This window comes from Arvicola amphibius, chromosome 17 (genome assembly GCF_903992535.2).
Source record: "Arvicola amphibius chromosome 17, mArvAmp1.2, whole genome shotgun sequence".
Taxonomy (NCBI): Eukaryota; Metazoa; Chordata; class Mammalia; order Rodentia; family Cricetidae; genus Arvicola; species Arvicola amphibius.
Genome location: NC_052063.2, coordinates 19088984 through 19115052, shown reverse-complemented (window position 1 = coordinate 19115052; position 26069 = coordinate 19088984). Strand labels below are relative to the sequence as shown.

Here is a 26069-nt window from a genome sequence, read left to right as displayed (position 1 = left end):
TAATTTTGTGTTATTACATATAGAATGTCCATTCACTTGCTCTCACGACAGCTTTGCACTTATTTTATAAAACTATTTCTGACTATATACTTGTGTGGTGGTATATTAAAATGTGTTCTTTTTAATATATTCAGAAGCTAGAAGAGTTTATTGTCATGGTCAGTATGCAAACATGTCATGTCACCAATTTGAACAGTCATGGAAGAGCCTTTGGTGTGAATAATTAAGTATTATTCAAGTCTTAAATTATTTTCTGACTACTAAGCTTGCATTTTGATATACTTGTCTCTATATGATCAGTCCTCTGTGTGCTACTTTATTAATGTCTTGTGTTACTGGGTGTGGTGGTGCTCTCAGGAAGCAGAGGCAGGAAGATCTCTGAGAGTTCAAGGCCAATCTGGTCTACATAGTGAGCTCCAAGGCAGTCAGAGATGCATGGTGAGACCCTGTTTCAGAGAGATAGAAAGATAATTATATAGATATAGTTGATAGATAATTGATAGAGATAGATGATAGATAAATAGATAGATAGATAGATAGATAGATAGATAGATAGATAGATAGATAGATAGATAGACAGACAGGCAGGCAGGCAGGCAGATTATTTAACATGTATGTACTAATATGTAAGCTGCTTGGCATGCTGGAAATGCTGAGTGAGTGCAGTTACTCTTATCATTGTAACAAATGTACCATAAGAGATTTCAGTTTCTCTACTATGTTTTAGAAAAGCCAAGTGTAGGTTTTATAAATGTGGCTTGGTATTAACCACGTTTTAGGATGGATCTAGAATCAGTAAAAAATTTCAAGATGAAAGATTCCTTTTCCTTCTTTCAAGACAAGCTAGAGTTACACAAACTTTGAGTTTTAGAACAAAGCAGTAGGTAGTCTATGTGTATCTAGAACTGAGTATCTATTTTTATCTTTATCAAGAACACTCCCTCTGAAACTCATGGCCTCTTTAATTATTATTGGCACATACAGAAGCACACTTTTATGTAATATAACCTACTGAGTCCATTAGTGTTGCTACATTGTATATGTGCTTAAGAATGTCCCCTTGGGGGTGATGGGGAAGACTGAATTTCCCTCTTAACAGCAGCTGTCAATAGTTGTTTGTCGAGGCATGGGTTCTTATGAGAGTTCCCCGATCCACACTGGAATGTGAATTGATTCTGACTTTGTGCTAGACTTATTTAGGGTCTGGTCCTGTTGAGCTTTCATGGGTGCAGCTTGCTTGACATAGCTAGAGGACACTGTCTTGTAGAAGGTTCCCCCCCCCGCTCTTGCTGTCTTTCCACTCTCTCTTCTTCCATATTCCTCCATGTATTGTAAATGTATCAGTTGGGCTTGGGAACCCCACCCCCACCCCACTCAGTTGTCTTCTGCACTGTGACCAATTTTCAATTTATCTAATGGTCTCTCTCTGCTACAAAAAGGAAGCTTCCTTGACAAGGGTGAGAGCTACACTTATGGGCAGGTATAAGAATAAATCTTTGGAATACACTTAGGATTTTATTGGTCAAGGGCTATGACAGTGCCGGGTCTTCTTTAGGTTCCATAGTCTCACCACCCAAAAGAAATGGCCTTGGTTTAGAGTAGTAGACTTGAATTCCTTCCTATTAAGGAGGCTTTAAGGTTAATTAAATGACTTTTTAGTCCCCAAGATATAAGAGCCACTATTGCACTCTTATGGCACTATTGCAGATCTTAGGATCTGACACTCTGAGGTTGACCATTGTCATGGTTCTCGGGCTTTATAGCTGGGTAAGACTATTAAATGCATTTCTCCCTTGGCAGACTGCAGGTTTTACATGTGTTGTTTTGTTTCACGTAGTACAGACTCTCCTCAGATTTCATAGCGTCATTAGGATGACGCTAATCTCTTGATCCTCCTACCTCTCTCTCTAAAGTGCCAGGATTGTAGTAGAAGGAGCGGGGTCCCGGCTGTCCAGCTAGCATAACCCTTGAAATAACCAAACAGAAACTGTATTAATTAAATTACTGCCTGGCCCATTAGCTCTAGCCTCTTATTGGCTAACTCTCACATCTTGATTAAGCCATTTCTATTAAATCTGTGTATCACCCCATGACTGTGGCTTACCGGCAAGATTCTAACCTACATCCGTCTCAGGCTGGAGATTCATGGTGTCTGCCTGACTCTGCTCTCCTTCCCAGCATCCAGTTGTCTTCCCCACCTACCTACATTTTTGTCCTATCAAAAGGCCAAGGCAGTCTCTTTATTTAACCAATGAAAGCAATACAAATACAGAAGGACCTTTTACACCACCAGGATTAAATGTGTGTACCACTCTCTGCATCTTTGAGCATGGAATTCATTATCAGAGAAACAGTATCCAATTCTGCCTTTGCTCGTTTTTAACTAAAAACCCCAGTTAGTTTGTTAATTCTTAGACTCTCATTTCTTCCTGCGTGACATCAGGCTGATGACAGTATTCTTACTCTGTTTGTGTGCATGTGTGCACACTAGTGTTTATCAATGTCACTTCCAGGTGTGTCTGCTTTTTGCCCACTCTTGGATTAGGACATGTTATCAGATTGCCTCAAATGTCGCCATTTTCATGCCATTTGTTTTCCTTCTTGTTATTGTGGAACACTGTGTGCATCTGAATCTTACTTCCTTTTGCAGCATAGATAACAAGGTAAAATAATCAGGGAGATCCTTATCCCTTGCTAATCAGTCACAGTGGCTATCTGACTTGAAATCACTCATTAGTACCTTTACGACACAGGGCAGGATCCTGAAGGTTTTATTATCACACTGCGTGCTCTTCTCTGCTCTGTGTGTATTTTATGAATTGGAAAGTGACAGAATATAATGTATAATGTGTCATCATTCCTGAACCCAAGAGGCCAAGGACATCAGTCTCCAGACATGTCAGCGTTAGGCCCCAGTCAGATCCATGCACATCCCCAACCCGTTCACTCCCATCTATCCTAATAGCATATTTGCCCTGTGGAAATGTAATTATGTAGAGACTAATTAGTGGGCTCTTTCAGTTACTTGCAGGCTAGAAAAGATAAAGAGGGTTCTGACAGAGCTATAAAGATGTGCCTTCAGGGACAAGCGAAGAGCCATAGCATATAAGAGTCAATGGCTTTGGAGAGTGCACAGAGCATGTAACTATCACTATGAAAAGCAATAAGGGTTCAGTCAGCTTTCTGGTTTCAGCAGCTGATCCTGATGATGCCATCAATCTAAGCAAAGGTGTTTTTTTCCATTTATCTGACTTCAGGTTTAATTTTGCGCAGGCGCTACTACTCCTTTTCCTTTTCAGATGACTTTGGAAATTCCAGTTAGGTCTCAGGTAGCTCAGTCATCCGATAGACACATCTGGAGTCAGGAGAGTAATCCTGATTTTAGTGGTAAAGGCAGTGTGCTTCCATGCAAGACACAGGGCCACATGGTGATGTGCAGACCGCATATGAAGAGCGGAGGCAGAAACGACCGTGGAACACCACCTTCCCATAAGGCAGTGTGCGAGTGAAGAAGTAGCCAGGGTTTTCATTCTGTATAGGATGGTCTCACGGATGGAAGAAGGCTAAACCTGATGCCAAATCTAAGGGAAGATGGAATTGAAGAAGGAAGATAAAGTCAGCAATTTTTATAGCAATAGTTGAGTGGGCAATTTACCTACATAGACACTCCACTTGGTGAAACCTGGAACCATAACATAGCATAGCATAGCGTAACATGGGGAGGACAGGCTTGTATTTGTTCATTTATTTGATTTTTAAATAACTAATCTCTTCAGAACCTAATCTAGGAGATCAGCATTAGCAACTTGTTAGGCAGTGGAAGGCAATTAACTCCTCCAAATGGGTCCCTTCCTTAAAGGTCTCATCACCTGCTTGCAGTGCTCCATTGAGAGTCCCCGATTCCTAAACATGAGTGTTTGGCAGACACTCAGCCATTCCTAACCCTGGCAGTACTCAACAAATGCATGTTTTGACAATAGCTTTTCTTTTCTCAGAGCTCCATTTTACTCCTCTTTCAATAGCCAAGGAAGCTGCCAAGTTGAGTCTGCAATTGGCATCGTCACAGCCGCCCTTGGCCCACTAGATGTATCTTATGTCTGTAAGATACTGTTTACAAGAGAATAGGCCCAGAGCAAAGTCCTTCGGGACACCTTCTAATTAGTTCAGTTTCCTGACATCTTATTTTCATAGAAATGGTAATACTTGATTTTCATTGATGTCATAAGGGCGGGGATTGGCATGGCTTGGTTAATCCATGTGGGTACTATTTAAGGAGCCCCATAGAGAGGTCCCTAAAGTCTGAGGGTCTGGAGAGGAAGATGTGTTTCTGCCTGGTAGACTGAAATTTGCAGAGTATTCTGAAATGCAAATTTATTTGACCAAAGCCAAGCGGCATAGAAATATACGGCCTTCACTTCTTTCTTTTGTTTCTTTGCTCCATCTGGATCTGCCTTTGCCATTGAGTCAGACTGCTTTTAGCCTTTTGCCTTTGGGAGCGTTGTGAACAAATATCACCCAAGCAACAACTGGCGAGGGAGACATCTCATGTTTCTATATATTTATCCCTGCCTTCCCCAGGTTTCCCTGGTAAAATGAGGAGGAAATGTGTGTGTTCCCAACAGAAATCCAGGTGGCTGGCAATTCAAGCGGGAGGGGAAGAAGTCTGGCGAGGGGAACATTTATTGGTTACAGAAGTCCGTTTAAAAAAAATCCTTCTTAATACTTTTCTCATGGAACCAGGGTCCATGGATACCTTTGTAGGATTTTTCCTCCTGAGAGATCATTTCCTTCCATTAGAATTTAGTTTTATGGTACCAGGTCAGCATTTTTATTGGGCTGCTGACCATTTTTACTTTGGGATATAGAATGAAATTGTGTGGGTTTCTGTCTTGTGATGCAGCCCCTCTCAGTGTCTCTGTTCTCCTCATGCAGAGGGTTGCTGCTCCAGGAAAACAGCAGGTTGGCAGAAGCATTGCATTATTACAAACTGGCTGTCGGGAGCCGGCCGACCCTGGCTTGTAAGTAGTACTACAGCTTTGGAGTCTTTCAGATATTGCCTTTCATTGGTAATAATTACCTCCGTATTCTTGAAGCCTTTCATAAGAAAGCAGCTATGTGTGGTATTCATATTTCTAAATATTTGTTAATATTAGCAATTCTCTCTCTCTGAATTTCATTCTTCAATGCCATTTCCAGTTTTTCCCAAGTATTCTGATAGTTCGGTCTTCGATTTAACTAGATTTTGAGCTCAAACACTTGTGGTATTCAGCTGAATGAAAAATAATTATGTTTTTAGAAATACTTGGGGGTTATTACTACCATTATTGATCCTGTGTTTAGTTGATACACATTTAATAGTTTTTTATTTTTCAATAAATAAGAAATATCCCTTGGTACAGAGATGAAGCCAATACAGCTTTTATCCACGGTGCCTAGCGCTTCAAATTTCTGTTTCTGGTTTTTCCTCGCAGCTGCCTATTTAAACACGGGCATTATTCTGATGAACCAAGGGAAGACAGAAGAAGCCCGGCGAACATTCCTGAAGTGTTCCGAGATTCCAGATGAAAACCTGAAGGACCCTCATGCACATAAGAGCTCTGTGACCAGCTGTCTGTACAACCTGGGGAAACTCTATCATGAGCAAGGACATTATGAGGTCTGTCCACCCCTCCCTGCCCTCCTGCTCTGAGACAGCCTCAGTGTTATCTCATCTCCTACCTTCTTCTTGGGGCCACTCCAGTCTTTTGAAAAGCTAATCTATTCATATTCCAGTGTATGTTGGAGGATGTAGTGACTGATAGCACACACATAGTCTACAATTTCTTGGATCTAAGGTATGGTTTCTAGAATCCTTACCCACTTTGCTCCGTGTTTGATATTTTTATGAAAGGATATTATTTGTACTCTGAATATTAAGAATGTAACTTGATCTCAAGGCTATCTAATTTTCTTAATTCTTTTAAAAACAGTCGATTAAAAACAATGTGGTTTTGATGGTGGAGGAAGTCGCGAAGCAAGCTGCTGCATAGTAAACTTGATGAATCTCCCCTTACCCTCCTTACTCACAGAAACCATGTCTGTATGGCATCCTTCTCCCTTCAACTGTCCTCTCTCACGACATGCCCACATCCCCCGACATACTCATATACATCTTAAGACCACGCTATGAGCTGGGCAGTGGTGGTGTAAACCCAGCACTGGAGAAACAGAGCCAGGTTGACTCTGAGTTCCAGGCCAGGTTGGCCTACAAAGAGAGCTCCAGAGCTTTATACAAAAAACAAAAACAAGCCGCGCAGTGGTGGCGCACGCCTTTAATCCCAGCACTCGGGAGGCAGAGGCAGGCGGATCTCTGAGTTCGAGGCCAGCCTGGTCTACAAGAGCTAGTTCCAGGACAGGCTCTAGAAACTACAGGGAAACCCTGTCTTGAAAAACCAAAAAAAAAAAAAAAAAAAAAAAAAAAAATAAGAAAAACCTGTCTCAGAGAACCAGAAAAAAAAAAAAAGACTTCCTCATATTGCAATATGAGGAAGAAGATGCGCCTTTAGAACAGTTTCATTTAACAGTGTCAGTGAATCTTGTCAGGGGGGAGATCTATTTGCTTGCTGGCATTTTACTTCTCCCCCACGGGTTGCTTGAGTTAGAGCATAGACTCAGGATGATGACTAATGAGTAACTTCCAAGTGCGAATGTTTTTTAGCTCTTCTTAGTGAGTAATCTATGAGAGCCGGAAAATTTATATTAACAGAGCATCGCCAGCTTTCAGTTCCTTGTTAAGCTAAATTTTTCTGTGACATTCCTCACCGGGCTGTTTTCACTCGTGAAATTAAGGCAGCGTGATATCAAAGGACAGCTCAATTATTTTCCTCTAGTGAACCATTCGGAAGCAGAAATGGGTAGTTTTAACTTTGGAGAGGCGTCATTATGTTACTCTCAGTGCCTATCCCTGTCCTCTAATGATGATTTATCTTTCTCTTTGTTTCTTAAATTAGGATGCCCTGAGTGTATATAAGGAAGCAATTCAGAAAATGCCAAGGCAGTTTGCCCCCCAGAGCTTATATAACATGATGGGTAAGTACCACTCTATGTTTTAATTGGCGTCAGGGGTGGTGGAGAAGGAAGAACCGGTGTTTATGTGCAGTGGGCTTCTACTATCTTCTTAGTAATCACAGAGCAATGCTTACACTGTGTGTTGTCCAGAACCCTCCTGACAGGAGCAAAGAGATGAACGAATACAGCATGTCAACACATTTGTCAAATTTCATAGCTTTTTCAAGGGACTCTCAATGCCATTTGGGTACCAATACTACTGAACCTCTATGGAATGAGAAAACAGTATATTCTATCTGTAATATGTGTAATTTTGGTTATATTTAGGTATATATATATATATATACATATATATGTATATATATAATATGTATTTACTTCTGTGAATTTACCAGATTTATAATAATTTTTAGCATGTTATTCTCTTTATCAGAACATTCTCAGTACTCAGCCTGCAGTGATGTGGAGATGCCCGAGGCTTGGTGCTTTTAAAACTGAGAATATTTGAGTCAACGTGTGTTGCTTTCATGGATGAGGCTTTGGGTCCCTGTAGTGTTTTTTTTTTTTTTTTTTCCTTTTTCAGAGTAATATTTGAGACTAGAATGAGACTGTGAACAGGGTAAATAATGGTAAATATGCTACTTCAATTGTTTATCTTCCTGTGTTGAGTAATCTCTACCAATCAGAATGTATATAAATCTAGGTTATAGATTCCTCTCCCCCCCTCCCCCGTCGGTTCAAGAAGTGAAGGATGGGAAATCCTAACCAAACCAAGCTCTTATCACCTGTGATTAATCTGTTCCTGCTCAGGAAATTGTTGTCATAGCTATTTGATGGTAGACATAACTATTACCCGTTAGGCATGAGACTCTTTGGAAAACCGCCAATGTAGTCTGAATGCCCTGTTGATGGGTTCACACGACTCTTTCCAGGAATTGGAGATGGGAAGGACTGCTCCTGCCCTCCAGTCAATTCCGTTTTCCACAAAGTAGAAATTGCAAACTCAGACCTGCCATTCATTAAATCTGATTAAGTCCTTTGATATTCCAAGACCTCCCTCATATAGATGAAATAGCTAGGATTAGGCTGTGTGACCTACAGGCTTGTATTCATTCTAAGTCATATGATTTGGGAAATTTAATACTAGCTGCTTGGTTGTGCATTCACACAAAACCACAAGTGCTCCGTGACTTGAACATGTGTATCTGCCAAACAAAACAAAACAATAACAATAACAAAACAACGACAGCCACAAAACCTCATATTCCTTCCTTACATGACAGGAAGTGTAGGCATGGTTCAGATATGGGATGATGAGGCACAGTATAGCTTTCAATAAACCAAAAAGAAAATCTAATATAACTCAGAAGAGGTTGATAATGCCATTCATGTCTCTGGGAGGTGCACCTCCAGCTGGCCTACCCAGCATTAAAGTGGTTGAACGCCCACATCAAAGAGGACACTGGATATTTCTTTTTCTTCTTTGATATAATTCCTCCATGGTAAAGATTAGCTTCATTAAATATATTTTTAAATATATTTTTGCCTTCAAGCTTTTACTGGATTAAAACTGTGTCTTTTACTTTTGATCATTTTACCATCTGTTCACATGAATGAAATATACACAGGAATATCACGTGTGCCTAGGCTGGGTGGTTTCATTAAACCTTTCCATTCTAATGCTGGGTATTTTTCATAGCAAAATAAATGCTAAAAGGACTGCTTCCTCTACCTTTATCTGAAGAGGCATTTGTTTTACTTTGATTTTACTCATAACTTTAGCTTCCAGTTTTTAATCAATTGTCAAATAAGATATCTTTGCTGAAATTAGGTTTAGGTTTTGAGTTCCTTGGTGACAAACTGCATGTGGTCTCTTTATTGCTAATGGGAAATGCTAGTATTCTCAACAGTTAGTGATTTCAGAAAATTCATTCAATTATTGTATGTAAATAAATTGGATTGAGAATTGAGCTGGTACCTTGGGATCTGCCCTCTCTTTAGGTTGCACGAACGCCGAGCTCACACAGGCAGAAGACAACTGTGTCCCCGGAGCCATTATCTGGTTCTTTGTGTTATTTTCCATTATGGAAGGAGAGAGTCTCTTTGCTTAGATTCTGAAAATCTCCCTGACAGTTTTCTAGGGAGAGGACCCTAATATAATTTCCAATAGCGGATTCTCTCTGTAATTATGGTGGCTGCCTTCTGTTTGATTTTATGGGAAGATCTGTCAGCTGGTCAGGTTTTAGAGTTTCGCCTGTTCAGGAAACTGTAATTTTCTCCAAGAGCAAATTCACCTCCTAATCAAATGGGTTAAATCCCCCGAGTGTTTGCTTTAACTCCTAATACATTTTGATTAGCCTCCATTTGACAAGGAAAAAAATGGCCTGGGAGATAAGCCGCTCTATCAGCTCATCAATTTCATTAGCCTGTCAGCATGTGCTGATTATCCTATCAAGTTTATCAACAGCCTTGCCTGTGTTTTCTAATTCACACATTTACATATTATTAGTGCCCTTTAGGGATCAGTGATGGATTATAATGTCTGGCTAGATTCAGCCAGCAAGTATTCATTTTTTTTTACAGGCCTCATTCATTTAGCCCTTCAGGGCCACTACCCCTAAGCCCTTGTGCTTGGTTTTGTGTGTGTGGTGTGTGTGTGTGTGTGTGTGTGTGTGTGTCTATTCTTTTTTTCTTTACTTTAGAATGTAGGGGAGCTAATAGAGTGCATGTAAAAATACAACTTCATTGCAATGTTGTTGTAATAAATTCACTGAAGCTCTTTTGAAAAAATACTCGCTAGCCCTGTAGATTTTTTTCTTTCTTTTGATCATTTGAAGACTGTGTGCCGCATGCCATTTCGCTTGCTCTGAACACCAGATGGACATATTTTTCCCACTTTCATTGTAATTCAAAGCAGGGTTGATTAATTTGTTTCCCAACTTCAGGTCTTCCTATTTTAAGTTTTACTATTTTAAGTTTTATTTAGTTTTACTGTCGTCATTCATATGTAAGCACACAATTAATCTAAAATTCTTCTTACTCATTTTGATTCCATAAGACCAAGGTGTGGTAATAACTAGTAAGAGAATGTCTTCCCTGAAGAATTAGGTGGACTGGAAACATTCAGAAATATACCAAACAGATACTACATAGCACTTTGCAAACTAAATGTGTGTGTGTGAACTCATAAAATGTTAACAGATGGGGTCATAAGGTGGTTGTTGTGTGATTTTAATTTTGTAAGACTTATTTGACTCTTGAGATAAGAAATTGGTTTAGATGGCAGTTCAAATATATAGGGTAGGTTGTGAAATCAGAGTTGACAATTTTTAGGTACGTGTGCCTGACAAGATAGTTAATTAGACTGTTTGTGTTCTTGTTCATAAGCTCGCTGTGATAGGAGCATCCATTTGAAAATTGATCAAAATAATGAATATAAAAATATTGGCTACTTGGACTTCCCACAGGGCAGGGAACCCTGACTGCTCCTTGGACTGGAGAAGGAGGCAGAGGGGGGATAGGGATAGGGGAGGGGAAATGGGAGGAGGTAAGGAGGTGGAAATTTGTAAAATTATATAATTTAATAAAAAAATGAAAAAAAATTGGTAACTTGGTACACGCTTTATAAACTGGCCTTCCATTGAAACTCCCATCATTTCTCTAGCGCTCCCCTCTCCAAGAGTGAATGGTTGTATTTACTGTCAGGTCTTTTTCTACTTAGTCGAGTAAATATTATACCATAGATAAGATTATTGGCAAAGTGGAGAGTTTGAAGCCATCAAAGTTCAAGATAAGAAAACTCAAGTGACTGCTGCATTTTCTTTGCAGGCCCATGTCCCCATTTTAGTCGTCAACCATAGTCCAAATCCTCCCTTTACTATTGTCTGTAATAATTGAAAGTAAAACAGCACAATTAATAATTCCAGTTGATTTAATTCTATCTCTCTAAAACAGCACAATTTTTGCTGGGCGGTGGTGGCGCCCGCCTTTAATCCCAACACTTGGGAGTCAGAGACAGGCGGATCTCTGTGAGTTGGAGGCCAGCCTAGTCTATAGGAGCTAGTGCTAGGACAGACTCCAAAGCCACAGGGAAACCCTGTCTCCAAAACAAACAAACAAAAACAAACAAACAGCACAATTATTAATTCCACTTGATTTAATTCTATCTCTCTATTTTTTGGTTATGATGTGTTTTCCCTTTACTCTTAATAAAAAAATTATCTGTTATTCTGGCATTATTATAGGTATTTATTGTGTCTCCATCATTTCCTTTATCTCTGAAGCATTGGGTAACTACCAGTAGCATGGAATATCTGGGGTAAAAGGCTTGTGTCTTAAAAGTTCTCATAACAGAATCTACTTTATTTTCCGAAATATGAAATTAACTCACAAAGATCCAGGTTCTTGTTGTGATTGCAGATTACATTGGAGGCAGAAACAGTTTCTTGAGTTAAATTCAGAGCCTTTTGTGTACCCAGTTGGTGTCACTGAAACTGGCTCACCCTTTCCTTTACGAAATCCCCTGTCCTCAATCACCCTAATGCCAGAATTATAACTATGCTTTTAAAAAGAAGTAAAAATTTTCTTGAGTTCTTTATATATTTTGGAGATCAGTCCTATGTACTCACTCATAAGTGGATACTAGCTATAAACAAAGGATATTGAGCCTCTAGTTCATGATCCTAGAGAAGCTAAGTAATAAGGTGGACCCTAAGAAAAACATATATAGATCCACCTGGAATGTGGAAATAGACAAGGTCGCCTGACAAAATTGGGAGCTTGGGGGTGAGAGGAGAGGGAGGAAGGGGAAGAGAAGAGGAGAAGGGGAGGGTGAGGAGAACTTGAAGGAATGGGATAGTGGAGAAGGAGGAAGGACAGAGATGAGAGCAAGGAAAGAGATATCTTGATTGAGGGAGCCATTATAGGGTTAGAAAGAAACCTGGCTCTAGAGAAATTCCCAGGTATCCACAAGGATGACCCCAGCTAAGACCCTAAGCAATAGAGGAGAGGGTGCCCGATCCATATTGACTTGCCCTGTAGTCAGACTGATAAATATCTTAAATATCACCATAAAACCTTCATCCAGCAACTGATAGCAACAGAGGCAGAGACACACATTGGAGCACTGGACTGAGCTCCCAAAGTCCAGTTGAAGAGTGGGAAGAATGAGAATATGAGCAAAGAGGTCAAGACCATGATGGGTTCACCCACTGAAACAGTCTACCTGAGCTAATGGGAGCTCACCAACTCCAGCCGGACAGGAAAGGAACAAGTGTGGGACCAAAGCAGTCCCTATGAATGTGGGTGACAGTTGAATAGCTGGGGCAGACTGGGGCGGGCGGAGAGGGGGTGGCACTGGTAGTGGCACCAGGATTTCTTCCCACTGCATGTACTGGCTTCTTGGGAACCTAGTCTCTTTGGATGGTACCTTGCTCAGCCTATATATAGTAGGGAGGGCCTTGGACCTTCCCCAAGGCAATGTGCTTGCTATACCCTTTCTGAGGACTGGATGGGGGGAGTGGAAAAGTATGTGCAGGGAATGGGAGAAGGGGAGAGAGTGGGAACTTGGATTGGTATATATAATGAAAAAAGATAGTTTGTTTTATTTAAAAAAATAAAAAAATTTAAAAAAGCAAAAATGTAAACAGCTGTAAAGGATATGACACCTACCGACTTGTGGTTAATAGCTGCTTCATTAAATATGCAGCATGTAAAGATCTCTTTACATGCTTGTGAACACCTTCTGTCTCCTCTTCAATCCCTGGACCTCTGCAGTCCCCTTATCTCTGCTCAAGAGCTGTGGTTGAGCAATTCTAAAGGATTAGAGAAAGCTCAATTAGCTTGTAACTTGCTATTGTTTTTCTATCAGTTTGAGCTCTTTCAATCCCAGAGGTCATTTTAAGCCTATTTACAATCGAAAATAAAATTACTGTGCATTCTCAATGCAAAGTAATTGTTTAGTTAATTATACAAGTGATTTAGTCCATTTCATTTTGGTGATACAGCTCGGAGTAAGAGAGAACGAGGCTTACAATCTAATCCGTGCAGTCTGTAATCACTGTTTGAATAATTAGGATCACTTAAAACACCTCTTTACTGTGCTGTGCTGGCCGGAACAAATAGAATAAATAAGAACAACTCAGCTTTAGACTCCCCAGTGTGGTCGTGACAATAGGGTCACTAGTGCTGTACACGCTCACAAATTTCCATCCCTCTAAGCATGCATCTTAGTAATATGTCATACACATTTATCACCAAGGAGAAACTGCCTGCCTTTGTCCATCAATTTCCCCGCTCATGCCTCTTTGTTCCTTTCTGTCCGGTTAGTCATCAGTTTTATCGCTAATGTTTAGAACATCTTCTGCTGTTTCCCAATTTTATTTCTTTCATATACACAGATCTTTCTTTTACGCCTTGGATGCATACAACATTGTTTTGTGACCTTAGGCCTTGTGTAACAAATCTCTGGCAGAAAGGAAAGTTTTGATTTAATTTTCCACTCCTAACGGTGCCCTTTAGATCCTTTAGATATGAAAGCTGCATCTCCAAATGCATTGGAGTATTCGCAGAGAGTAGAAGAACTGGCAGTGAATTGAAAATACAGTTAATTTATTAGAGAAATTTGGGGTACAAGGTAACTTGTAGAAAGAAAGAGTTAAGTGTCATAATAGCTCTTAGTGACCATTAGGCTATTATTTGCATAAAACCCCCAAAATTCTCAAAAAGAGGATCCTTTAGACCTGTTGGTGATGGACAGTAATCATTACTTCCTGAAGTATGTAAGTTATATGCTGAGTTCATTTGGTAAAATTTCGATAAAAGTTCGTTTTCCACTTAGTCTTCTGCACTGTCTATTTTTAGCTTCATTAAAAAAAAAAAACTCATGGGTAATCTAACCCTTCCTCTCTCTCCTCTTTGCTGATCTCTTTCCTCCTTCCCCTGTCTCTCTGGCACCCGACCGTGTTGCAGAAGGCATTCAGAGACTATGCAGACTGATGTCTTCTTAGGATGCTTTGCACGTTTCATTGTCCATGATGGGTTTTTCCAAAGAGGATGGCTCCGCATGGTGGGCACAGGGAATGTGAGGGGCTGCTTTTCAGCTGTAGCAGATGTGAACTGTCCACCTTCCTAGTAGTCGCATTAACACACCAGCGCGGGGCAACTTCTCTTGTCACCTGTTTTCCCGTCTGTAATTCTGCAGATTTTTCTTGTGTCTGACTCCATTGGCACTCTTGAGATCTGTATGTCAGTCCTCAATATTTAATCGTGATTACATAATATTTAATGGGATTACGTACTAATCTCTACAACTCCCTAAATAATATTCTAGTTTCTAAGATAAATAAAGGCAAGTATAGGTTTGAAAGACATGCAGAATTTCCTCAGGAAGTTAAATAGTCAGCAAGATAGGAGAAGTCATAAACTTCTGGCTGTGTATCACTACGATAAATTTACAAAATTTATGAACACAAAACTACAGATGTTCATTTCTCATTTTACTGTAGGAGTCTAAGTTTTACTTTTTTTATTTTCTGCTTGACATAACATCCACATCGTGCACTGAGGTTTCAACCCTCAATTTTGCTAGGCATTACTCTGTACACTACAAAGGGCAGCATCCAGTTCAGCTGCATTAAATAGGCAATATATTTTGTTTAAAGTTTCAATTAAACATAGGACAGCAAGATATATAGTCCCTTTGGGGAGTCTGAACACTTGAATGTCAATAGTGTGTCTGCTTAAGGATCTTGCTTAGGTCTCAATCTCACTTGCTTTCCTGGAAATATGATATGAGACAGTTGATTATATTTCATTGCTATTAAAACCACAGAAGCCCACCTGTTACATTAATTCATCCTTTTGCCAGTTTGTGGTAAAGGAAAAGAATGAGCCTCAATTTTTTTTATTTTAAAATCAAATTATAAGGAAATGAATATACTTAATACCTAATTATAGTCTTTGGAATCTCTGATTTCCAAAAAAAATTACAATGTGTCCTCTTTGCAAAAATCAATTTCCTGACATGTCAATTGAAGTAAATGAGGAAAAAGTATATTTTTAAATCTTTTTCTGGATAATAGCCATAGGGTGAATCTTTTACCCAGTGGTAAATACAGGTTGGACTGCATTTTAAAATTGAAGCGCTATTTTAACTGCAGAATTCATTATATTTCAAAATCTGGCATTCTAAAAGATACAGAGTTTGATGTCACTTTTCTAGATAGACACAGTGTATGGAAGGGGTTTTTGTGTGTGGAAAGATACTATCTTGAAAACTCAAAGAAATGAAAAATTACTGTTTAGTCGTTTAGAATAGGCAACTGCCAAGACAGAAATATAGGGTACCTCTTCTCACCTAGAAGAGTCTATTGAAAGTAGAGCAATCATTTTAGTCAGTTGTCTGTGACTGTAGAGCTTCAGAAAGTAAAGCCCATAGACCTAAAGGAAGTTATCCTTATGCTGAAGTTTGGTGAAACTAGGAAAGCCATACAGAAATGGGATCAGACAGATGGATCAGATGCTGTGGTTAATCATTGAAGAAAACCCATTGGCTAAAGATATATGTTATATCCTTCTTGGGCTTTGTTGTTGTTGGTTGGTTGTTTTTTTTTTTTTTTTTTTTTGTACAATTCCTTCCATTTATTTGATGCAGGCAGGCATCCTATGGGGCAAGGGTCTTTAGGGATCACAGGAGAATAGAGAGATTGGCTTTGCTAAGCATATCTTACGCTTGCCTCTGGGAAGAAGCTGTCTTCATTTTAGGAGCCATGTTAGGGAAGAGGAATGCTGGCTTTACTGTGACTTTAGGGAGCCAGAGGCAGAGGCGAGGTCTCCGGAGAAAGTGAAGAAGCTGATGCTTCCAAGGTCTACCCAGTTTCTCCTGTGAAAACTTCAACACTCACAAGCCTCAATGGTAGCAATAGAACTGTGGGTTAAACTAAAATACATTGCCAATTCTCTGTAGGCCATGTGTGCATTCATGTCTGATTTTCCAAATAGGTTAAAAAAAGTTGTTTCTTACAGAAAAATATCATTTAACTTTCCCAATGATCTTTTGTTTGTTTGTTTGTTTATAATTTTATCTACATGGATAGAAACCATTGCCTTATTCACAACAAATAAAGACAGCAAATAGAATGTGTAGTGTTTTATTCCAGACAGTAAGTTGTTACAAACACATTAATTATGGAAAGGTTTGGGAGTTGTTATAGGATCCTATTCTTAAGTAGTCAAAAATAAAAAGAACGTTAAGGTTCTTGTATTTTTTATATCATCGTAACTAATACAAAGGCAATTTATATATAAATTTATAAATAAAACATCACATGTTATCGATAAATATTGTTTGTTTCAGGAATATGCATGAAACACATGTATTTAAAAGTCTTCTTAAATTGTTGAAATATTTTATGCTACTCTTTTGGCCATAAGAAAGTCCTTTCTCATTTTCTTAACTATTTTATCCCTGTTTCTCAATTGGTATTACATGTATTATTGCTCCTCATGCTAGTGCACAGTTTTCTCTTTTTTCCTGGTGTAAATCTGGTTTTGTTTTAAAAACACTAGTTAGCACCCCTTTGCATGTTTTCTTTTCCTTTTTTTTTTCTTTTAGAGTATTTCGGTAGTACAAAAGTCTGAAGGGGACTGTATTCTGAAGGGAAGGATTTTCACCTCCCTCAACATATACAAGAACACACACACACACACACACACACATACACACACACACACACCACATGTAGTGTTGGAAGGTTCTGAGCACTGGATAGGACTGGCACCAAGCCAATAGAATTGATTATTTTCGTGATTTATTTCCTTGAAAGTTGAAAGGAAATTGATTAGCGTAAAGAACATCAGGAGCTCTAGCTGGAAGTAGAGAAATATTGACACAGGGTTTTGGCTTCTTTCCAAGTTCAATTTTGACGGCACATCATGAGTTTCCTGTGTTTAACCTCACGCTACAAATTAGAACCTTCTCAATTTTTTCTGAAGTTTTACCCATGTCTTGATGATTAAGTAAACCTAATGTAATTCATACTTAGCTCCACCCCAACCTCCCACACACCCCCTGCATATTTTCTCTGATGAAAAACTACCTTTCAGGATTTAAGGTTCTCTTAGATTTAATGCTGTTAGTTCCATATTTAACCTGTGCCAGTGACCTCACAGTCCCCTACTTGGAAATGTTTGATTTGACTTCCATGTCCTCTGTTCAATTCTCAACAGTTCAACGTATTGTCAGAGAGGAAGGAAGCTCAATTGGAATCATGTGAATTTTCTTTTCCTGCCATTGAGTAATTCCATTCAGGGATAGAGTGTCTAGGTTAACTGGACTATGTTATTTTTATGTGAATAAAGTTGGGAGAAGGTTCAGATGGAAATAGAGTCACGAACACCAGCAATGAAGAGTAACAGTTAATTTGTGGCATAGAAACATTAAAAATAATAACCAGACTTTCTACTCTTCGATTGCTACTTCTGACATTGAAGCATAAACTAAAATTTTGGCTGGTGAGCACTCAGGTTCGAAGAATCTAATGCCTCTCCTGGCCTATGCAAGCACACATGGTACAAAGAGATGCATCCAAGTAAAACACACACACACACACACACACACACACACACACACAAACACACACACACACAAATAAATGAATAAAAACACTGAAAATTAAAATCCAAATAAATCACTTTTATCAATTAAATGACATTAGTGTCATTTACTTTTATTTCATCAGAGATTCTTTAAAAAGAAAAGGGAATTTCTTGGAGTTTCCTATGCTCTGACACACTTAGCAAAAATATAATACCTAAATCCAAGTTGTTACATAGCATAATCAATTATTCATCAGATATGAGTTGGGTATTATTTGGAACCAGAGACTTGGACTTAGGTTGGAAGACATGATGAAGAGATGAATGACTTTCTATCTGATATCATGAATGAATATCATTGTGTTTATTTGGGAAAAGAAGGATTATAATCTCTGGAGAAGGAGAGAGAACAAATACGAAAAAGAATCTTTCATGAGCAAAACTCAGTTTTGTTGAATCACCTTTTAAGAAAATTGATTCATAAAATTTTATGATTATGTCTTACAATGTGTACTGCATCTTGTATGTGTATGTGTGCTTTAGTGAGTAAACTTACTACATTAACTCCTGAGAGAGTCTCTCTTGAACCTGGTACTCACGGGCTGGCTATTTTGCTTGTCACAGTTCCCAGTCCTCCAGATTGCACTTGGGAAACAGATGTACACATACAACCACACCTGGCTTTTATTATGTGGGATCTGGGCACCCAAACTCACCCTCTCCCTTTCCTGATTGAACTGTCTCTCCAAGTCCCAGACCCAAAGATTTTTTAATGCAATAACAATAAGTATTTTCAAAAAAAATTGATCAACTACTTTGAGAGAAGTCCTTAAGTTTGTTTGGATACAATCAGCAGGAAATTAGTAGAAGATTTAAAGATGAATAGTGGATGTTACACACAACTTCATGGAAAAAAATAGAGTAATTAGAAAGCAAATGACATAAGAACAAGATAAGGTGGCCTTGAATTAAATATCTGTATGAAGGGGATGTTTATAAAAGTTGATTTCTAACCATTTAAATGTTTTAGATAAAAAATAAAAGAAGAAATGTGTCACACCTCACAGCTCTATGTGGGTTAAGTAGTTTATTCTAGTAATGAAACTATAATTTAAAAGAGAGTAGACATTCATATGAGACAGTGATGAGGGAATGGTATAAAAGATATCCCAAGACTTTCATTGCTGTTTATTTCTTTCAATACCACAATAAATCAACACGTTTTATAATTACCTTTGAAAATAACAAGATAATTGCTGAAGAAGTGGAGCTATGCGAAAAGTTGGGGAGTAATTTGAACACATAGTAAGAGGGTCATGATCTTCTGAGTGTGAGAACTAAAATTTTGATGCAACTGGCAGAGTTTTCTTTCAAATAAAATATGGAACTAAATGCTTTAAATTAGCAAACTATATCAGAGAATACAGAATCAGTTACCAATACCAACAGCAGATAGCTCACGATCACCTAAACTTCTGTTCCAGGAGACCCAAAGCCCTCTTCTGGACTCCTTGGGCACTGCACACACGGGGCACAGAGACTATTTCTGTTTCTCTTTCCTCCCCATATACATAAATGAAAAAGACAAATCATTTTTCTTATGTTGTGTGTGTGTACACCTAAAATCAAGTTATGAAAACATCATAAATTTACTTACCACTAGATTTTATACTCTATGAAGTTGGCAACAAATTCTAACATACTATATTGCATGTATGTTTATTGTAGTCTACACTGGATAGTGTAAGTTTATATGAAAGATAGCAAAGTCTTTAAAAGGCCTTGAACAATTATATTTCTCTTGAGGAATAGGAAATCACTTTTGTTAGGAGTGACCAGAAGAGTTCTATAAACTCAGCAAAACCTGTCCAGAGTCTTAATCCATAATACTTCCTCGAACCCTTATCTGTACACAGGAGCTGCCAAATAATTTGAAACACAGGAATCAGTGAGCTCTAGGCCATGACGTCACTGATAACCCAGTTTGTTTTCCTCAAGAAGTTGGCTTTTGCCTGGGTTGTTTAGAAGTAGCTCTGATTAGGACAAGTGACATTATCTGTCCTACTTAAGAAACTGGGTTATCTCTGCTGGAAGCCAACCTAGAGACATCCAAATCCCTTTTAGTGTGCAAGGGAATCAAAAACAAGTCTGGGTAATGAACCCAACCACTACATCATCACACCGAAAATCTTATTCTCATGAAATACCTCTATTGCATTAATTTTTAAAGAAGAATGAACAGGAAAAGTAGTTATTGTTGTTTCTTTGTTCCTGGGTACTATAAACATTTTTTGTTATTGTAACTTAAAATTTATAGTCCTAGAGAATATGAGTTAACCCTCCTCCAACCAGCCTGTTTTCAACCATCTAGCTCTATTTCTTTCATTCTTGAATTCCCTGAACTTTCCTTTCTTGGGGCCATCACCTTTCAGCAATTCTTATAATTTCAATATTTCAATCAATTTAAAAGATTCAGTGAGTATCACTCTCATGCCAGGGAAAATCCTCTCCTGGTACATTTTGCTCTTATTTCATCTCATTTGTAATTATGTTTTTAAATCCAATTTGTGAAAAATGGTATAGGGAAAAGAGTGGGAGGAACTGTTTTTAAGATTTATCGTGTGTGTGTGTGTGTGTGTGTGTGTGTGTGTGTGTATGCACGTACATGTGCACATGCTCATAGATACACATAACAGCGATTGAATTCTCTGGATGTAGAGTTATAGGCAGTTGTGAGCCACTTAACGTGGGTGCTGAGAACTGAAGGTTGGTCCTCTGGAAGAACAGTAAGAGCTATTAACCTGAGTCTTTTCTCTAGGCCAAGCCAGAGAAAACACATACTTCCTTCTCTGAGTTTGGCACTATTTAAAAAAAAAAAAAAAAAAAAAACTTGAACATATTGCTTAAGGTCTGAGACACAGTCACCTTAGTAAACAAAACTGGTGTTAATTTGAGAATAAGGCTGGTATAAGTATATAAAGGTATTTTAGACTGTCAGTAAATATTGTGTGACTGGATGCTTAGCAAAATAGAAAACAGTGGCTCTTGAGCTGTCCAGTCATTAAGCTATTATTTTTTAAAGTATTTATTTATTTTTACAGTTTTGTGTATGGGTGTTTGGTCTGTGTGTGTGTCTGTGTACCTTGTTCTTGTAGTGGATCCTCTGGCACTGGAGTTATGTTTGTTAGCCACCATTTTGGTGAGTGGATTTGAACCCAGGCCTCTTGCAACAGCAGTAAGTTCACTTAAGTCCTGAACTAGCTCTCCATTCTCAAGCTATGATTTGTAATTCTCCTGCACAAATCCCTCATAATCTATGAGGTTTTCCTGTTCCTCCCTAAACATCCACGTTCATTTGAGACAAGAACTATAAAACTCCAACTTTGCCCATGTCAGTGATGTAGCAAGTACTTGTTAAGTCTTAACTGAGTTCTATCTGAACACATATCATTTATCCTGCATTTTCTTGCATTTCAGGTTTTGCATCTTGATTTTTTACATGTTTTGTAGACACCGCATGATTGAATGTGTGCGCATGTGTGTGTGTATGTGTGTGCGTATGTGTGTATGTGTATGTGTGTATATGTGTGTGTGCGTGTGTGTGTGTGTATATGTGTGTGTATGTGTGTATATGTGTGTGTGTATGTGTGTTTGCTTTTACTGTCGTAGGCCTTATGTGCCACACATTTCTCTCTTAAGAATTAAATTACCTATGAAGATGAAGATGCATTTCCTTCCTCATTTCTTCTTTGCTTTTCTTCATTTTTTTTTTTTTTTTTTTGAGACACAGTGCTTGATTTACTGGAACTCACGTTGTAGAACAGACTGGCCTTGAGCTCACGAGATCCACCTGTCTCTGCCTTCCAACTGCTGGGATTAAAGGCATAGGCCACCATGTCTGGCTTTGAAGAAGATTTATAAGATCAGCCACAGTTTATTATTGGTCATCTTTATTTTTTTTAACTCAGCAGATGAACCAAAGGTAAGGAAATATACCTGCTGGCCAATGTATTACAGATGGGAAATCATTTCCCATTAACAAGAAGCAAATTGTTTCCTCCCAAGTTTGTTTATCCAGTACTAGCTGTGGAGGGCAGGCAGTGCTTGGTTTAAGTGGAAACGTCTCCAACTATGTATTTATTTTACTTAACTTCTCTATTTCTCCATTCCTTTATTCTGGAAAATCCAGTAGTGATATTCTTTTACAGGAAGTGAGAGGGATCCATAAAACTACAGAATAGGTTTCATCTGCAGACCCACCATGAGTGGCTATGTTCAGATTCCTTGATGAGAGTAAATTAGGAGAAATTCTACATGCTCAGATGTGTAGACTAATCAAACTCAGTGAACATATGTCAGACATTTGCCAGTTTGCTACCCTAATTTATAGGATACTTAGTATTGTCATTACGTGTTAATATATATGATATAATAGTTTCTAAAATACACAGTATTATAATGCATATAGAATACTTTAACATTTATTTCACTTGCCATGATTATATTATATGTCTTTTTTATGAATCTCTACCATTTTCCTATATCTCGAGCCTTGCAAATTAATATTACTCACTAATTCTTAGTAAAGAAAGTAGCCGTACACTGATTATTGATACTTACAAAATCAGTATTTTTATTCAAAGTATGTTTTGCTAATATTTCTGAGAGGGAAATAACATGTAACTTTTTCTGAATGTTTTTTATTTTTGCCTGTGAATAACTTAAATGTAATATATATATATATATATACACACACACACACACACACACACACACACACACACACACACACACACATATATATATATATATATATGATTTAAATCTCAAAACACTCAGGACTTGGGATCCTTTAATGCTTTTCTGTAAGACTTACTCTGCCTAAAATTAAAATTTTAATAAACAAAAACAGGTTCCCTAACTGATGAAATGGTTGTATAGCTTTCAAGTACTGACATGAAAAGCATGATTAACTGAGGTAGAATTTCAGGTTGATTAAAAATGAAATGTAAGCCCATCTTCCTTCCGACTTTATAATTCATTTTTACAGACATATATTCAGACATACTTTATCATTAATTGCATCCAGGTTTTCAATACTTTGTATTATGCTTATTATATAAATCATGTTTATTATTTTTTTTACTGGAAGGTGTGGTTCATTATTCAGAAGGGAAAATATCATTGTTTTATTTGAAAGTAAGCATACATGGGAAGGAAAAAAACAAATAACAGAAAGAAAATACATAAAACTCAGAAAGAAAGAAAGAAAGAAAGAAAGAAAGAAAGAAAGAAAGAAAGAAAGAAAGAAAGAAAGAAAGAGGGAGGGACGGAGGGAAGGAGGGAGGAAGAAAGAAAGGAAGGAAAAGGAGGGGGGGAGGTAGGAAGAACTCAAGCTTTAAAAAAAAAAAGATAGCTATTTCAGAAACTTCGTAAAGTGGATGGCATTCATCTTATATCCTGCCACTACTACTGAAAGCTTTTCTGCATCTTCCAATCTAATCTCTGAGGTGGGTGTCACTGTTTCTGGTGACTTCATCCAGTCACTCTCAAATGACAGCCTGTTAAAAATTTATGCTTCAAAACCTCAACCATTTCTAAATGATCGCTTTCGTGATAGTTGGGTCTAAGGACTGTCATTAAAACTGGAAACTAATAGATAGGCTTGGGTAGATACGTACAGCTTTGCATTTTGCATACTGTTTGACACCAGTACAACCGTCTAAAGGGCACTCAAAGGTCAAGAGCCAATTCAGTTTATGAGATCTATTTGTCATAATAGTAATGTGCAAAATAAGCAAAAAACCCAGAGAACAAAAATCAATTAACAATAAAAAGGGAAAGAATATGTTTATTTGTTTTTAAAAGGGAGTACGTTCTTCTCTTGAATTAAACATGCATAGCTACTGTGGGCAGCATGCTTAGGGAGGCACTTGTTGTGCTTCTCAATGGAAATGACATTACGGTTATGGCTAGTCATAAAAGTCTGCTTGGTGATAAAGTAAGTTACTAGTCTCGCCTATTCTCTGCAAATGGAAGGTGTCTACGTTCACCATTACCATTAAAGCTATATTATTTAACTTAATTATATGTTATCTTAGAGTGCAATTTTTCTACCTACCGAGCTTTCTTTTATACTCCAGCATAAAGGAGATAGGGATGAGAATAAGGAAACCACTTACTATGCTTTTGGCTTTATTTCTCCTTTTTTCCCTCCTTCCTTCTTGGTTGATAGTTAGCTATACATTTTAGTAGCTGAAAAATAAAGTTAATGCCTGAAAGACCCTGAATTTTTTTTGTGTGTGTGTAAAAACTGGTCTTACTTGTTAATCACCGTATTTTAATTGATTTTCCAAATGATACTGGTAAATTTTATTTACTCTTATTAACTTTGAAAAATGCTGAAGAACAATAAAATATAGCCACCTAGATTTTTTTTTTCCAGACACAGTTTCTCAGTAGCTATGGAGCCTGTCCTGGAACTCACTCTAAAGACCGGGGTGGCCTCAAACTCACAGAAATCTGCCTGCCTCTGCCTCCCAAGTGTTAGGATTAAAGGCATGCGCCACCACTGCCTGGCTGTTATGAAAAATTCTTGCTGTACCCAGGATAACCTATAATTTGTAATTGTCTTATTTCAGCTTCCTCCAAGCTAAAATTGCAAGATGGTACGTGGCCTAGCAGCAATGTTTAATTCAAAAACATTTTAACTCTTACTTCTTCTGCGTGGGTGAAAGACTTTAGAGGGTGTATCTTCCTTCCTGTAGCCCCACATGAGGCCAGCCATGTAGTTATTCTCAAAATCAGTTTCTAAAGAATAAATTAATCCAAATAAACAATGTAACTGGTTCAAATGCATAATTAAGTGAGTAATCACTATAAACTAAATGGTGAGGAATGATCTATATTTGGAAATTTTATCTTTAAAAGACAAAGCTATACTATGTACAACATTTTTTTCCTTTCTTTTTTTGCATTTATTTTAGTGTGTATATGGAGCTCAGAGGACAGCTCTCGACAGTCACTTCTCTCCTTCCTCCATCTGAATCTGGGGTCAAGCTCAGATTGTCACTCTTTATAGTAAATTTTCCAGTTGAGTTAACACCGCACTTTTTTGTTTTGTTTTGTTTTGTTTTGTTTTTCGAGACAGGGTTTCCCTGTAGTTTCTAGAGCCTGTCCTGGAACTAGCTCTTGTAGACCAGGCTGGCCTCGAACTCAGAGATCCGCCTGCCTCTGCCTCCCGAGTGCTGGGATTAAAGGCGTGTGCCACCACCGCCTGGCCTAACGCCACACTTCTTGAGTCTCATTTTTCAAGGCGGATCTCTACTCCACCTGAAGAGCTAGACTACACCTGGGGTGCCTGTCCAATGAGCTTCAGGTTTCAGGCTGGCACAGCCACACCTGCCTCTGTATACGTGTGTGAGCTTCCAATTCCAGGCTCTCACTGCCCCGCTTGGCCTTGTTGTATACATGGGTGCTGAGGATCCGAACTCAAGACCTCTTGATCACGTGGCAGACACTGAGCCATCCCTCTAGTATGCCCTGCGTTGTTTTAGTCCATATATGCATTGCATACTGTGTAAGTCATGTCAGATATGTCTCCTTGATGATTTATGCATTCCCTCCTGGTGAAATTCCAAGCTCTTGTGGACTTTTGGAACCTTGCCTGTCGTTATCCTAGTGTGCATTGACGCATGAGAAATTGCAGCATCCTTTTGACTTCGGTAATTCTCTCTCCAGGTGAAGCATACATGCGACTGGGTAAGCTCCCTGAAGCTGAGCACTGGTACATGGAGTCACTGAGATCCAAGACTGACCACATCCCTGCTCACCTCACCTATGGGAAACTGCTCGCTTTAACAGTAAGCACCCGTCTTTTGAATTCTCCAGAAATTGAATTTTTCCCATGTGTACAGGGGATAGCAGGAGTTTAAAGTACTTATCCTGAACCAGTGAATTCAGTAAATTAATGATAATGATACTATTATATACCTAAACAGACAATGAAAAAAAACCCAAAACTTTGGGTCTGTCCTATAGAGTGTGAGATATGAGCATCCCTGATGTATCAACGAGACAAACATAGATGGAGAACCTCAATTACATCATCACCCATTCATGTTGTCTTAATGGCAATGTTTGTATAAAATAATATGCTTTGCAAATTTGTTAGCATCAAGTTGGCTGGAATTAGAACTGAGGCCTGTTTTACCAAATAATGGGCCATATAAAATATTACACATTTTACAGGGCTATAGAGATGGCTCAAAGTTTGAGAACATTGACTGCTCTTCCAGAGGTCCTGTGTTCAATTCCCAGCAACCACATGGTGGCTCACAACCGTCTATAATGAGATCTGGTGCCCTCTTTTGGCCTGCAAACATACAGACAAAACACTGTTTACATGATAAATCAATCTATCTATC

General features: G+C 38.4%; 1 protein-coding gene across 1 annotated transcript in view; it reads left to right on the top strand.

The window, feature by feature from the left end:
* Tmtc2 (transmembrane O-mannosyltransferase targeting cadherins 2) overlaps nt 1-26069 on the top strand; it is a 388745-nt gene that overhangs the window by 239536 nt on the left and 123140 nt on the right. Inside the window, exons 5-8 of the mRNA XM_038314716.1 lie at nt 4933-5018; nt 5472-5656; nt 6990-7068; nt 25384-25505. Coding sequence (XP_038170644.1) covers nt 4933-5018; nt 5472-5656; nt 6990-7068; nt 25384-25505 — 472 coding nt within the window. The remainder of the gene's footprint in view (nt 1-4932; nt 5019-5471; nt 5657-6989; nt 7069-25383; nt 25506-26069) is intronic.